The following is a 17046-nucleotide window of genomic DNA, read 5'->3' as shown; positions in this document are numbered from 1 at the left end:
CCTATATCGGTTTGATAGTACCTATGCTGTTGTTTGCTTTTAAATGAGACTGCGATTCTACTAATCGAACTGCATTATTTATTATTCTTGACTTTGTGAAAAAAGTATCAAGTTTGGTGATCTTCTTTAATATATTTTCTTCTCTTTCACTTTTTTCTGAAGTTTTTTTTTCGCTTTGCAGCACCGCTTTTATAAGTCCGACTGAAACCAAACATTATTTAGCCACCTAAAACGTGCAATATAACGAAATACTAACTGAAACTAAATACCGTCAAACCTAATTTTGTCAATGTTACACAAACGTACATCAAACGACGTACAAACGACGTTTCAAACAAATTTTTCATGTAAAACAAAGGTCATTGTATGATAGTAATGTTTTACTTCCAAAAACATTTGTAATTACCTAAATAAAATACTTACACACTTCCTTCGAATGAATTGAATCACAAGAGAAAATGCTAACGCCAGATTATTTTTGAGCTAAGTTAAAAATTATTTTTCTTTTGCATGGCTTCCTTGAGAAAGTGATAACCTTGTAAATTAATATAATGTATATATATGCATATATATATATATATATATATATATATATATATATATATATATATATATATATATATATATATATATATACTTTTAAGCTGAAGACTCTGGTCACAACAATCCAGCGAAAATTTCTTTTAAAAAATAAATTTAGTTTCGAGAGAAACCCGAGTTTATTGACGTTCATAAAATAATTATTATATATATATATATATATATATATATATATATATATATATATATATATATATATATATATATATATATATATATATATATATATATATATATATATATATATATATATATATATACATATATATATATATATATATATATATATATATATATATTTCTTTCTTGATTTTAAAAATTCTTGGTAACATATTTAGTATTATAATTTTATCTAAAATCTAAAAATAATAAATAGAAAAATCTTTTTTTTTACAGAACCTATTGATTGCAACAGAATTGAACGCGTTCAGTCAAATCAAATAATAAACTAAAAAATTGATTTACACGTTTAAATTTCGGTTCAGAAAGTGTTTTACTGCCATGTCTTTTTTTTTTTTTTCGCTCAAGAATATCAAATTTTTCTCCTTATGGAAAAATGAATTTTGGAAAAACAAAGTTTTTCCAAAATGCATTTTTTTTATTCCTAATAAGATTTTTAATATTTCCAATAACAATTTCTTCTATTTTATAGTTTTTTGTTTTAAGGTGTCTCAAGTAGACCTAACGATCTTGTCACTGAGCACCGGGGAAAAGCATTTAACTAGGAAGTTCACGCCTCCTTCCTTCCAATGGCGCAAAATATGAAGAACTGGGAAAAAAAAAAGCCCAAAAGCCCTTGCAAAAAAAAAACAGTTGACTCACGTTTCGGGAGGAGGAAAAACATTTTAGAGTATTTTTTGTTCCCAGGCCTCCGCCATTCCTATTTTTTGCAAGTTCTCTTTATTTGGCATAGGTATGAACATACTTAAGTATGGAGTTTGCACAACGTGTGAAAGTGTCCTATCTGAAACATCAAAAAATCCTGCAGGCGTCTATCCTACCTTCCTAAGTTACTTGTTAATTATGATAAAAAACTTAAAATTGTTTTGATTTCTTTCGGCGTAATAAGGCAAAAATTTTACCTTATTACGCCGAAGTTTTAGATTGTAGATCGCTGCCTGTTATGATGCAACAGCCACTGAAGGCAGCCTTCAAATTTTCTTACCTCAAAAATATTTTCTTACGGCAGCCAAAAATGTTTTTTTTTTATCTTTGTGGCGCTCTTTGACAATACATTTTATATCCAAACGAAATAAGGCAACAAGATTTTGTAGCTTTATTATAAACGTTATAGACTTATACAGTGTTACCACAGTCTTTCTTTACAAAGTATTTAGAACATCCATTATTAAAGGATCTTTTATAAACATATGTTTAAAATAAAAGCTCTGACTCTCAGATATTATTGAATATAAACTGTGGTGTTTCGTAAGGATCCATACCTGGAGTATTTTTTTTTTATTATATATTAACGATCTTAACAGTATTAACAACTTAAAAACCACAACCTTTGCAGGTGACACAAACTTGTTTTTATCTCATAAAAATATACATTTAAAAAAGATGACCAATGAGCTTTAAAAAGTTTTAGATTGTAGTAAATAAGTTTTAGATTCAAGTAAATAATTCTCTAAGCATCGGTAAAACTAAATGGACACTTAAACATCAACGCTCAAATAAAAGAAAACTGCCAACTCTGATGATCTTTTTATCAACAATATAATTAGTAAAAAAGAAAAATCTCAAGAAGTTTATATCAATGAAAATCTCGGAAAATCACATTGATCGTATCTTTTCAAAGGTTGCTTAATTCATTTGACTTATATGAAAGGTAGATAGATAATTAAAATATGGGAGAGTGAGGATGGTTGGACTTAGGGAATATTTAATTTCGTCCAATGTGTAGAAGGTAAGTACAAGATTATGTTAACTAACATAACATAAGATTAACATAACATAAGATTATGTTAACTAACATAAGACATTTTGAAACTTATTTTATAATAATATTGGTTAAAGCTTTAACCTAAGACACTTTCTTACATTAGCTCCCTATGAGGATAATCGGACTTCTTTGTGAGGGTGATTGGGCTGGCTATGTTTATGCTGCGTTACGTGCAAAGAATCTACCAACTAACTTTTTTATTATTATTATTGAGCTGAAATAAAATACCTATAGATGTAATTAAAATGTAATATTGACTTTTTCATTAAATTTTCATGGCCCAGTTATCACCACCAGACGCCCATCAAGCTAAAATATCAACAACTTTTTTCTGTTCATATTATTGTTGAAATATTTCTATTTTTATGAAATACGAATTTTCTTGGCCTATCTTTATTTTATCAAGCTAAAATATCAACAACTTTTTTCTGTTCATATATTGTTGAAATACGAATTTTCTTGGCCTATCTTTATTTTCCTCTACTGTATGGAGTATCATACACAAAAATAAAACCTAAATCATAATTCTTCAAATAAAAGTTACACAAAACTATTTTTCCTATTTCTAATGATTTTACTTTTTTAATTTTACTTTGAACTTATTGATGTATTTAACTTGAATATATATAGCTTCACTACGGTAATTGTAAAATTATATTATTGATAGTAATAGACTATAATCGGTTGAAAATAATTTAGACCTCAAAAGAACATCTAAAGATAGTTTTCAAAATTTTATTTTTTTGTTGTTCAAATTAGTAGGTTCAGATTTTTGTAGATCGGTGTTACAAGCGTGATTTTTGAGACACATGATTTGATTTTTTGTTTTTGAACAATATATGAAAGTATGCTCATTGAAATAGAGACGGAAGTTAAAAAGTCATAAAGATGGAAGTTGCATACTTTTAAGGATCCATTTACTTCTATTATAGGTAAATAACAATAATCACAATAACAGTAATGATTTAAAATTAGTGTTAACAATTTTGCGGTGGTTGGGTAAAACATAAGTTAATATATGCTTTTTTATAATTTGCAAGCGTATTTAAACTTTTTTTATCTTATTCTTGTTTGTTTACTGAAATATATAATTAATAATGTAATACATAGATACTTTTAGAATAGAAAAACTTGAAAACATATTTTGGTAATAATTAACTTTTAATCCATGTTACTTATTAGTGTTATGCATCCAGTGCGGCATGTTAATTAACTATATATATATATATATATATAGTTTATATATAATTGTTAATTAACTTATATATATATATATATATATATATATATATATATATATAAGTTAATTAACAATTGCGGCATGTTAATTAACTTATATATATATATATATAAGTTAATTAACAATTGCGGCATGTTAATTAACTTATATATATATATATAAGTTAATTAACAATTGCGGCATGTTAATTAACTTATATATATATATATAAGTTAATTAACAATTGCGGCATGTTAATTAACTTATATATATATATATAAGTTAATTAACAATTGCGGCATGTTAATTAACTTATATATATATATATATATATAAGTTAATTAACATGCCGCACTGGATATAACATTTTAAAATTCAAAATTTAAACATGACTAGCTGATTGATACCAATTTAAAGCGTATTAAGACTGTATGTTTTCTGTACCCAACCATCAGACAACTTACGTACCATAAAGAGTATGCTATCAGGGTGTATGTTTCATCTTGGTTCCGCAACAAAACTCATCATTTAGTTAAAAATGGAGCTTGGAATCTTTCTACTTCATTCAGTCATCCAGATATTTTGATCAAGTTAACGGCAACGTCAACCTCAATAACCCAGTCATTTCTTGTAATGCTTACTTCACATCTCCAGAAAGTACTCTTCTAAGATGTTTACTGATAAGAAAACACAAATGCCCTTGCCATTCAAAAATTTATAAAAGCATGAAAACTAAGTGAGATGGTTGAATATGTTGGTATAAGACTACATTAAACTGATTAACTAGTCCAGAGAAGCAACTCTATTACCAATACTTAACGATGTGACTACAGACGACTGGATGTGACTACAGACTCACAAGCTGCGGAAAGAACTGGAAAATTGTTCACGGAAGCTTTAAAAAAAAATGCGTGGTCATAACATAAGGGATGGATTTATTCGCTCCACTCTGAAATTAAGAAAGCTCATGCCTGAATTTAGGAGCAAGAAACGGTACAAAACCTAAAGACCTTACAAACGCACATTTTGGTATTTTTTATTTTAGATAATTATTCTCGTGCTCTTATATATTATAGTGTAAAACAAATATGGTGTATATTTAACAAATGTTAGAAAAAACAGTGTATTTGTTGATTTTTAATTAGTTTCATCATCCTTACCTGAACAGAACATACTGTTCGTGGGGCATCAAATTTTGAAAAGTAATTAACAATACTTAAGTGCATTTAGTGAAATATTTTTGTAATTTTTATTAATTAAAGTCACACGTCATGTACAAAAGACATAATTCTTGCATAATAAAATTTTGAATAGAAGTTATTTGTGTACCGAGGCAACTTTTCCGCTTTTTCCCAAAAGTATATAAAAAAATTTTTTTTTTGATCCCCCCTCATAAATATTACAAAAAAAAAAATTTGTTTTAACATATTACTTTATTATTTCCTTAAAATTATACCTTTGTTAACCAGTTTTTTTGAGGAATTTCTGTTAAATTCCATAATGCCTTTTTCAATTTGTAAAATTGCGTTTTTTTAGAGCATTTTTTTGTTTGTTCGCTTCCAAATTTATGGACTTGTTTCTTCTTCTTGCGGTAATGGTTCATTGGAAAATCATGAAAAGCTTTAAGGTTTTTGCTTGCATCATTGAATTCACTGTAGCTTGGCCAACAACATGGCTGCATCATTAACTCATCAACTCCCCAAAATGCTAGCTCCTTTAAAATACAAATATAGGAAATGCATAATATATAAATAAAACACTACGTAAATTAACAATATGAATAAATTTGGTTATTTTTAAGAAGCAAGTATAAAAACTATTTCCAATTTTTTTGGAGGTGATTCTTAAGAGTTTTCTTGATCAAATTTCTTTCTTTTATAAACTAGATTTATAAACTAGATTTTTAATTGCAACAGCTGTATGTGATTGAGATTCTTTTTTACTTAGAAAATATTAACTATTGTTTCGAATCATGTATAATCAATGCCAAATATTCTATTATGTTACTGCCATTTGTCATGTGAACAAAAACTTACAGTTCCTACAAAATTACCAAACTTAAAAACACTACAAACAAAATTCAATTACTTTAAAACTATTTTGTAAAGCTTTATAAATTTTCGTTAAATTAAAATTTTGTACATTTAAATGTACAAAATTTTAATTAATGAAATTAATTTAAAATTACATTTAGTTTAAAATTAATATAAGTTTGGTTTTGCTGGCTTAACAAGCCTACTTTCATAATTTGTAAACTTCAAAATACAACCATTGACAGTGTCAAAATACAATCATTGACAGTGTCAAAATATAATGATTAACACTGTCAAAATATAATAATTGACAGTTTTAAAATATAATCATTGACAGTATTAAAATTGAGAGTGTCAAAAACTTTACTGAAATTAATAAAAACATCGAATGTTTATTTATTTTCATCTAATCATTTAAGAATATTTTGAACAAGTTAAACCAAATGCCTGATCACTAAAATACTCTTTTTAAATCCTAGTTGTTTATAATAAAGTATGTTTTTTATAGTTAAAAAAAAACAACCACTTTTAGTATAATATATTCTTTTAATTTTAAAATAAACTGTAGTTTGGTATAAAATTTACACACAGACACAGATTTCATCTGTGTCTGTGTGTAATTTTTATACCAAACTACATGTCAAGTCAAGTCAAGGTGTCAAGATGTCAAGGACAGTTTTAGTTTATCAGGAAAGAGGTTATTAAATAAGATATTGATTTAATTTGCCTCATTACTGCTTTCATCAGCAGCATCGTTACCTTTATTTAATCTTTATTTTACTTTAATTTAAAACAAATAAAAATTTTCAGTAGCACAATTTATTTTTGTTTTAATTCACCTTCCCAAGGCCATGAAGACACTTCAGTTGAGGAAGCTACTTTAGTTGTGGCTACAAACCTCTCTTAACTTTATAACTCTGAAACACGAACCTTGATGAATAGGGCCGTCACGGGGAGAAACGAATTGAGTGCGATACTACCAGGAATGTGGTGGAAATCAAACTTGGTAATGGCAATTAACTTGGGTGATGCAACTTTGTTGTTATTCATACCAATGCAATTTTTTTTTGACCAATCCAGTTTTAGACTTATTTTTTAATGTGACAGTCTAACTATTTTTAAAGATTGAGTAAGATTTTAAAATGTATTTTATGCATTAAATTAAGAGATTAGGGAAGCTCAACAACTGCTAGATGTTGCCTAACCACTGAAATGAGTTTAAAATCTTATTATATATTAATAAAATGTTGCAACATTGAAAAACCTTCCAAACATTTAAAGCACTTCAAAAGCCATGAGAAATTTTTTGCTCTTGATATTATTATTGATTCAGATTTCTTATAGTTGTTGCTATAGTTGATATAGTTTGTATTTTTGTTATAGTAGTTGCTTTGAAGAAGTTTTTTAAAGTTTATTGTTTTACTGATCACGTGCTCAAGTTTATTGAATTTCAAAGATGTAAGTTATTTTGTGTCCTAATTAATTAAATGTCCTATTTAATTTAAGATGTAAGTTATTGAGTGTCCTAACTAATTAAATGCCCTAATTAATTAAGTGTCCTAATTAATTAAATGTCCTATTACAGAACTTTTTCTTCTCAATTTATATTTTTATTTAGTTTGCTGTTAACATAATACAAACATATTTTGTGTATCAAAACATATAAAGATGACAATAACAAGAAGAACACGCGTTTGTCTTAAAATCATGATTTGACATCATTTTTATTAAACTATACTAAAAAAAGTTTATACATTAGTTTTAAAGTTGTCTAAGGAGCACCATTTTGAGTTGTATTCTATAGACTCACATTACCCTGTTTAGTGGAGAAATGTGGGTGTAAGTTAAATTTTTATCTTTTTCCGATGAATTATATCCACTTATAGTAAAATATGACTGGAATAAGTCATTGAGTATATATTATATTTAAATTATTTGAGCGCAAAACTAGATATGCAAACTGAATATTAAATATCTCTGTTAGCTAATTTCCAAGGATTGCAGAGCATTTTTTACGAATTTTCTTCATATTTAGAATAAACTATATTATAATTCTCCAAATTGAATATATTATATTCAAATTCAAAATAAATCCAGAAACATAGTCAGACTTCTAATTTATACTAATTTTCATTTTAAAGGCATTTATTATTGCATAAGCATTAAATTCTTAACGGCGCAAAACACATTGACATATTGACCCACATTACCCCACCCAAAAATGTTGCTTATTTCTTAAAAACTAAATATCATTCCGTCTTAAAACTAATTGAACCTAATTATCTGGTAATTTTTCTTCCAGATAAATAGTTTCTATGAGTTAGATCCCGTTTTTAATACCTTTTTCTAAAGTTTACGGTTTTAAATAAAAATTTCTCTTTAAATATATGCGTCATTTTGAATAAAAAGTATACTTAAAAATTTGCCTTGTATGCCAATAATAAATATTTAGAAAGCTGTTTTAACCACCTATAAGATACAGAAAAAAAAAAGTTTTTACCGAAAACCTTTCTTCTGAAAAACTCATAATTTTTTTTTTTTTAGGTGCCCTAAGAAGTCCTTACGATCTTCTTACAGAGCACTGCGGAAGAGTATTTAATAGGAAGTTCACGCTTCCTTTCTAACCGATGTCACAAATCCTTCCTAGAGGTGAGGTTCGAACCATGGATTCATTGTTTCTGAGGCAAGTGAGCCACGGCTACTAAATGTTGATTAGACCCACATTAGCCCTTAAACCGCCATTACCCCACTCTACCCAAATTAAAATTTTGTTAAATTGTTAATTCTGGTAAAGAAAAAATGGTTATTCTAAGTTCGAAATAGTCTAAATTTCAAATAAATTAAATTGAGTGAGATCTTTTAATCAATAAACTTCAATTGCTTCTTTTGCAATTTTATTAAACAAAATCCTTTTAAAAATTAAAAATTAATAGATGAACTTCAAACGTCAAACTCCTTACATTTTACAAACCTAACGCTTGAGGAATTTTATATCTCTATTAAATCGTTAAAAAGAAATAAATCAGTAGGACCTAACGATATAAATGGAAATATTGTGATAGACTCTTATGACGTCATGAAAGATATTCTTTACAAAATCTTTAAATCATCCATTAAACAAGATTCTTTCCCAGACTCTCTAAAAATAGTAAAAGTAATTCCTATTTTTAAGACAGGAGACCCGACCAATATAACAAATTACAGACCTATTTCTGTTCTTCCAGTTTTTTCAAAAATATTAGAAAGAATAATGTATAACAAAGTGTACACACACCTAATTACCAATAAACTCCTTTATAATCAGTTCGGTTTAAAAAAAAACAACTCAATTGAACATGCTGTTCTTCAATTAACACATTGTATTAACGAATTTTTAAAAATCAAAAAATTTACACTTGGTGTTTTCATTGACTTGTCAAAAGATTTTCACACGGTTGATCATAATATTTTGCTTAAAAAACTTAAATGTTTTGGCATAGCAGGAAAAGCTTAAAGTTGGTTCAAAAGTTATCTCTCCAACCAAAAGCAATTTGTTTTTAACAAAGATTCCCAACCTCAAACATTAATGAACGTAACATATGGTGTCCCACAAGGATCCATACTTGGATCACTTCTTTTCATTATATATATAAATGGTCTTAACAAAGCATCCAATTTAAAGACTATAATTTTTGCAGACATCACAAACTTGTTTCAGTCACATGAAAATATAAGCACTTTTTAATAATATGAACAGACAACTTAAAAAATTTCATTTTTAAATATTGAAAAAACAAAATGGAAACTATAAAAAACAGATAGTGCCTGTAAATATAAATATGCCTGATAAATATGCCTGTAGGGGAGAGTGGGGTAATGGCGAACGCGGGGTAACTCCGAACATGGTCAAAACAGCATTGTAAAAAAATAAATTCGACAATTTTTTTTTACCTGCTGAGAAGGGATCCTATGCTCAGTTCCAGACGTGCAGTAGTGTAATGAAGCTGCGGATGTTGTTCACTATAATTTGATTTTAAATTTTTCTGATAATTTTATGCAACTTTTTTCTTGAGTAACACTCTGTTGTAGCTTCTATGGAAATAAAGTCACTCCTTTTTTTTGTTTTTGTTGCATAATATAGTTTTTAGACTTAGTTATTACAATTAGCTTTTTATTCGCTATTACACAACAGTGCTTGTGATTGCCCCCCAATGTGTTCGGAATTACCCCACGTAGGCAGGGTAATTCCGAACACCAATGGTTTTATTTCTGGCATAAATTTTTATTTTATAATAAGATTTTTAAAATTTCCTTTTGAGGGTTTGTGACTGAGTAGTTAAACTAATTGATAAGCAATAAATATGATCAATTTTGTATAACTGGTGTCTTTAATTTGCATTCCCGCTTAGGTGTTCGCCAATACCCCACTCTCCCCTAAATAAAAATATGCCTGATCTTTTTATAGATAATGTCATCCTAAAAAGAGAAAAAGTGACAAAATTTTTAGGAGTTTTTATTGAAGAAAATCTGTCTTGGAAATCACACATCAATAATATTTCTAATAAAGTTGCAAAAAACATTGGAATACTATACAAATCTAGAGGTATTTTAAACAAAAAGCAATTAACACAATTATATTACTCTTTTATTCACTGTCATATCAATTATGCAAACATTATATGGGGAAGTACACATAAAACTAAACTTAAATCTCTTTATTGGCATCAGAAACACGCAGCTCGCATAATAAATTTTAAAAATTGTTTTTCGAACTCTGAACCGCTTTTTAAAGAAATGGACGCCTGAAGTGTTTATCAACTAAATGTATTTAATGTTTTGTGTTTTATGTACAAATGTAAAGAACTTATGTCCCCCAATGTTTTTGTAAAGCTTTACAAAATTAAACCCCAAAACAAATACAACCTACGTAATTATAATATTTGAGAAAAACCTTTTTGCAATATTATTACTGCAATAATAATATTGCAAAAAAATTTTTCTTAATTTTGTATATCTTATTGTGGACATTTTCTCTAGAATGAAATAATATGGCCTAATTTTGTTTTTTCATCTAAACTGACTAACTCCTTTTTCAAACAATCTATTAAAAAGATCATTTTTTCAACAAAAAATGTTCTTGATTTTCTTTGATTTTTTAAAAAATATTTTCAGTTGCTATATTGTATATTGATTTGTTATGTTTTATTTTGAATTTTGCTTCTGAAGTATGTAGAGTATTAAATTTATGATATATTTAGTGATTATATATTCTCAGTACATATTTATTTTATATAGTATATAGATTTTTTTATTGTAGAAGAAAATAGATTTTTGTTAAGGGCCTTGTGATAAGGTCATTACGATCTTCTTGAAGTCCTGTCCGTATAATATTATAAATCTTAGTGTAAATAATATTATACGGCAAATTAAAAGATGAAATGAAAATAAAAAAATAAAAATAAAAATAATAGATGTCTTGACTAATTATTTATGGTTTAAGTCTCCAATACAATTTCATTTTTCCTAAACTTTAATTTTTGTTTTAAAACGATCCTGACTAATTAAAACTAGCAAAAGTTTGAAAATTCTTGTATAAAAGTTTTTTTAAATTAAAACTCAAATATTATACTTTCTTGGGTTTGTAAAATTATTGAGTGATGATGTTGAATATTAAATCATCTTAAGGTGGTCCTATACTAAAAAAATTAAAAAAATCAATTTTTCAAAAATTGAATATTCTTGAAGCCCAAACATTCTACATTCCAAATATATATAGATCATTATAAAATATATATAGATCATTATAGGGAGTGAATTTAAAAATGCTCTAAAATAGCAAGTTTCACGATAAAGTTAAATAATTTTCTTAGCAACAGCCTTAGCAATAGGTTGTTTATTTTAGAAAATAGGTGTTTTAGAGTGTTGCGCCATTTACTTTTAGTTTTTGACACTGGTGTCAGTAACTGTTTCATGTTTATTTTCCTAAATATGCTAAAGATTTTTAAGTACAATTACTATGTTTACATATATTACTTTTAGAAAAACCATCAGCCTTATGTTATACTTTATTTGCCTCGTGCTTATTTTTATTATGGGAAAAAATAAATGTAATTCAAATCACATTTATTTTTTCTCATAATAAAAATAAGAAATAGAAGAAATAAGAAAAGCAGGCGGTAACAGAATTTTCAAAAAAAAATACTTTAGAGGAGTTCAATTTTCCTCAGCATCAACAGTCAGCATTAGTTTAACTCCTCAATTGGAAATCACTAACTCAACTCAATTAAAAATCTTGACATCAACATCTTCAAAAGAGTTATCATATAGCAGTAAAAATAGTAATGCAAAAGATAATGATTCAAATAAATTACCTTCATGCTTTATACTTATTGACAGACATTTTAAAATCAATTGTTACTTTGATTGGACATTGTCTTCAATCCCGTAATAATTCAATTGAAATCTCAACTGATTTATCAAAAAAGAAAGGCTTGGCTGTGTTTTTGAACATTTCTTGTACAACATCTTCGTGCGATTGGAAACAGTCTTTTTATTTTAGCAAAGAGATGGAAAAGCAAGGTCCAGGAATGTCACCATTTGAAATAAATTATAGATCTATTGTTGCCATGAGAGAGATTGGAAAAGGTCATTCTGGTTTGGAAAAATTTTGTGGTCTAATGAACTTACCTCCTCCAATGAACATAAAAGCATTTAATAATATTCAAGATAAAATTTATATCATATACCAAAGTGTGGCTGATGTGAAAATGAAAAATGCAGCAAATGAATTTCGATATCTTAACAACGATGTTCAACCAAATGATTTTGATATTAATGTAGTAGCAAATGTTGTTGTTTCCTGTGATGAAACTTGGCAAAAAAGGAGTCATTCCTCACTTAATGGTGTTGTTACTGTTAATGCTAGTGACTCAGGGAAACGTGTTGACTATCGAGTTCTTTCAAAAATATGCAATGCCTGTACATCATGGGAATCAAAAAAAGGTAGCGATCCAGAACTTTATGAAAATTTTTTGGAAACCTATGATTGCTTAAATAATCTCGAAGGTTCTGCTGGATCTATGGAAATTTCTGGAATTGTAGATTGTTTTATGAAATCTATAGACAAAAGGGGACTTCAATATACTCATTACATTGGAGACGGGGATTCCAAAGCACAAGCAGAGGTTTTTAAAAGTGATCCCTACCCAGTTTTGATTGTTGAAAAATTAGAATGTGTAGAACGTGTGAAAAAACGAGTTGGTAATAGACTACGTAAACTCAAATCCACCGATAAAACCTAGATGGCAGATAGCAAATCATTAGGAGGTAAAAGTCGATTAACTGATAAGTTGATTAATAAACTTCAAAATTATTATGGTATTGCAGTGCAGAAAAGTACTGGTTCAACAGTTTACCAAATGAAAAAAGCATTTGGTGCTGTTTTGTTTCACTTTTCAGATGCTTTGAGTTTGGAATTAAGACACTATGTGTCCTCAAACTAATGAGTCTTGGTGTAAATATTAGTGTGATAAAATAAATAACACAGAAACTTACTTGGAAAAACCTGGAATACCAATTATTATTAGGGATAAAATTGAACCCATTTTTCTTGACCTTAGTGATGATAAGCTTCTTAGTAGATGTTAGCTTCTTAGTAGATGGCAAAACTCAAATGAGCCTATTAATGCTATCATTTGGAAGCGTTGTCCTAAAGGTATTTTTTGTTTGCCGTACCACTTTAGAAATAAGTGTTGCATCAGCAGTAATTTCATTTAATGATGGTATTTCTAGTAAATTAAACATATTTGAATATTTAAATGTTACACCAGATACATTTGCTACTCAGTACTATACTAAAATAGACCAAAAAAATAAAGATGATGGAAAAGAAGTTGGTTGACTCAATAAAACAAAGAAGAAACCTGCTTCGTGCACAACGAAAAGGTTTTACAGATATAGTGAATGAAAGTGAAGGTGCATCTTATAAAGCAGGAGTTTTTTAGATATTATTTTTTTGTTATCTTTTAAATTAAATTTATGTAAAGGCAGTTATTGTATTTTGTAATCTAGTTATTGTATATTATCTTTTTATATTCAAGGTTTTTTTCATTGATTGAATAATTCTATTTTGGTTAAATGTTTTTTCACACATTAGAGTTTTCACTTCTTTTTTTTTTTCTGTGTTTTCAATAATGCTAAAGTCGTTCTGCTTTCAATAACTTTTTGATCTTTTTATATATTAAAAAATTTTTTTCATTAAAAATCTTTATTTTTTTTTTTCTCAATATACGATTTTTTTGTACGCAGCGATAAATATCTTGAGATTGGTTTGTCTGATTGTGTTGAAATTTTTAGGAGTTGTTTATTGTATATATGCACATTCACCTTACCAAAAGAATTCTTGTTAGTTAACTGTTTCTAAAAATAAGGTCTAGGTTTTAAGTTTTTCGGGGCTTTTTTTAGCCCTTAAACCAGTTTTCTTACTAAAGCTTAAATAGTTTGTTAAACTATTTGATTTAAAAAGCTGTAAAAATGTAAACATCTGATATTAAAAAGCTGTGAAAATTTCATGATCATACCATTATTAGTTTACAGGCATTAGTTTACAAGGTGGTGCTACCCTGCGAATTTTGTTTTCCAAAATAAGTTTATTTTCTTAAAATGATAAGCATTTTTGGATACTAGTTCAAAAACTGAATATAAAAAACACCATTTATTTATCTCAAAAAAATGCCGAGTCAGCAAAAAAAAGCAAAAGCCATGCAGTTACAAGAACATTAATGATATGAGTAATATTTGAGATAAAAGCTTTAAATTTTAAAAACATATAGCTAAATGGTTTGTGGAGGGCCCCTAGTAGAATTTTTTAAACATATTGAACCAAAGTAAAGTAGCAGATATTAACCTATAAAATTCATAAAAAATGGTCTGTGGGGTATGTATTATTTTAAATTCTGGTCAAAATAAAAAATATTTTTTAATTATTCTACTACCAGCCCTTTCTATAACATTAATGAACAAACTGTGAAAATTTCAAAGAAAAAGAGCAAATCGTTTCTGAGATAATAATATTCTAGTTTCAAAATATTTTTAAAATATTATTCTGAAAAAACAGCTTTTAAAATAAAAAATGTCATAAACTAAAAAAAATCTCTAACTAAAAAATATCAAAACCGGCCAGAAAAATATAATTAACCACCTTCAATCCTTTGTTCTGCGTCAAAATAACCTTTCTACAATACCAATAAAAAAATAGAATAAAAATATAATCAGACATGGTTGCTGATGCCGTTACTAGGGTTTCGAAAATAACATTGTTGCCTATGAATACAAATTTTGGGACTGTCTGTTAGTTTATGAAGAAAAGTAAAGTGATTCTTGTGATTTAGGATATTCAAACTGTTATATTAATAGGGTAGTACCGCAAAAGTGAACACTTAAATGTTACATGTAAGATAAAATAAATTAATTGTTGACTATTATTAGTCAAGCATTAATTTGAATAAAAATTATTAACAAAAAAAATTAATATTACATCGAAATACACATCAAAAAGGAAAAACAAATAAAGAAACAAGAAATAAATAACTACAACAAATAATGAAAAAATACAAACAATAAAAAAATCTTTCTCTTAATTTCTTTTTCAATTATCTTATTTATTTTTCTTATACAGTTCAAATGTTTGCTGTTGTTTTTTTTCACCTTCTTCATTTAATATTTATGATCTTATTTTTCTTATTCAATTTATTTTATTTTTTTTATTTGGATATATTTATTAGATTATTTTTATCTTTTTTTTCTTTTAAAACTTCTTTTGCGATGTTATTACATTGAATATATTACCAAAGTAATACCATTTTTGTTTAAAAAAACGTCTTAATACATTAAGGTAAACGTAACGATAAAGACAGAGTGTTAGCCACGAGAATCGCTAGCTTTTTAAAGTTAGCGAAAAGCTATTGGTATTTGTAAAGATAAAGACAGCGGTTTGGCTGCGAGGACAGGTAGCTTAATAAGCTAAAGACCCAATAGCTATTGTAGCTAGCGTCATATCGTAATAAAATCGCTGTATAAAAAATTTTGATATGTAGCCATCAACCAGCTATAGTTTTGTAGATATTTTGTAGCTAGCTACAAAGCTACGACGTGTAGTTACCCAGTCAAGACGCAATATAAATTTGATATCAGAATGATGTCAAAACGTTCTCAAGCTATGATATCAAGTAATGATACCATTATGATATCATAGTGATATCATAACTTTGGGAAATAAAATTAATTTACAGCAGAATTTGATATATTAGTTATGAAACACAGTAAAAGTTAAGTTTTTCTCTCTGAATATCCAAATAGTAACCCAGTCAAGACGCGATATCCATGTGATATCAGAATGATGTTAAAACGTTCTCAAGCCATGATATCAAATAATGATATCATAGTTGCAGAATATATTACTAATATGTTGCAGAATATATTAATAATATGCCACATAACCTATTCTTATTAGAAAAAACTCCAACTATTCTAGAATTATTTTTTAGTTTTTATACGGCTTAGATTTTATTATTTATTTAAAAGAGGACATTTGTATTTAAGATAACGGTTATAAATAACATTATTTTTAGTAATTGATTGTGCAAAAAATCAAGCAGCATCACCTGCTTTCATTGACCTATATTAACAATTTATAACTAAACAACATAGTCAAAATATTAATATGAACGTATTAATTAAGTAGTAATTAGTAATTAGTAGTAATAGTAGTAGTAGTTTACGCTGTGTTAGACAGACCCAGTGAATGTGTTGTTTTTCACTCTATTTGTTATAGTATCACAACAGTTATGTTTAATTGATACTTAGCCATTAATTGAAAGCTATTTTTGCTGTTGCGTCTTCAATTGAAAGCGAGTTTCATGCATCTAAAATTTTTTTAAGAAGGAGATGCTCCCTTTTATCAAGAGGAAGAGATGCTCCCTTTTATCAAGAGGAAGAGATGCTCCCTTTTATCAAGAGGAAGAGATGCTCCCTTTTATTAAGAGGAAGCATTTCTTTTTTAACATAATTACAGCTTTAAGAGTCATCTTTAACACAATTGCAGCTCTAAGAGTCCTAAAGCAATCCCCTCTTATGTAGTTTTGATAAACGGGCAACGTTTTCGGATATTTATCTTGTCAATGTCATGCATAAGTTTGTATAATTGGAATGAATCTCTCCTTTTTATATTCTCAGAGTTAACAAACCTATGGCAATCAGTTTATTTGAATTTT

The 17046-nt window shown here is 27.4% G+C and overlaps 1 protein-coding gene across 1 annotated transcript in view; it reads right to left on the bottom strand.

Moving 5' to 3' along the window:
• The window catches only part of LOC100208816 (potassium voltage-gated channel subfamily C member 1), a 42356-nt gene that overhangs the window by 10586 nt on the left and 14724 nt on the right, over nucleotides 1–17046 (bottom strand). Inside the window, exon 2 of the mRNA XM_065801300.1 lies at nucleotides 5221–5478. Coding sequence (XP_065657372.1) covers nucleotides 5221–5478 — 258 coding nt within the window. The remainder of the gene's footprint in view (nucleotides 1–5220; nucleotides 5479–17046) is intronic.

Source organism: Hydra vulgaris, chromosome 07 (genome assembly GCF_038396675.1).
Source record: "Hydra vulgaris chromosome 07, alternate assembly HydraT2T_AEP".
NCBI lineage: Eukaryota > Metazoa > Cnidaria > Hydrozoa > Anthoathecata > Hydridae > Hydra > Hydra vulgaris.
Note: the sequence above shows the minus strand (reverse complement) of the source record. Positions and strands in the feature narration are given on the sequence as shown.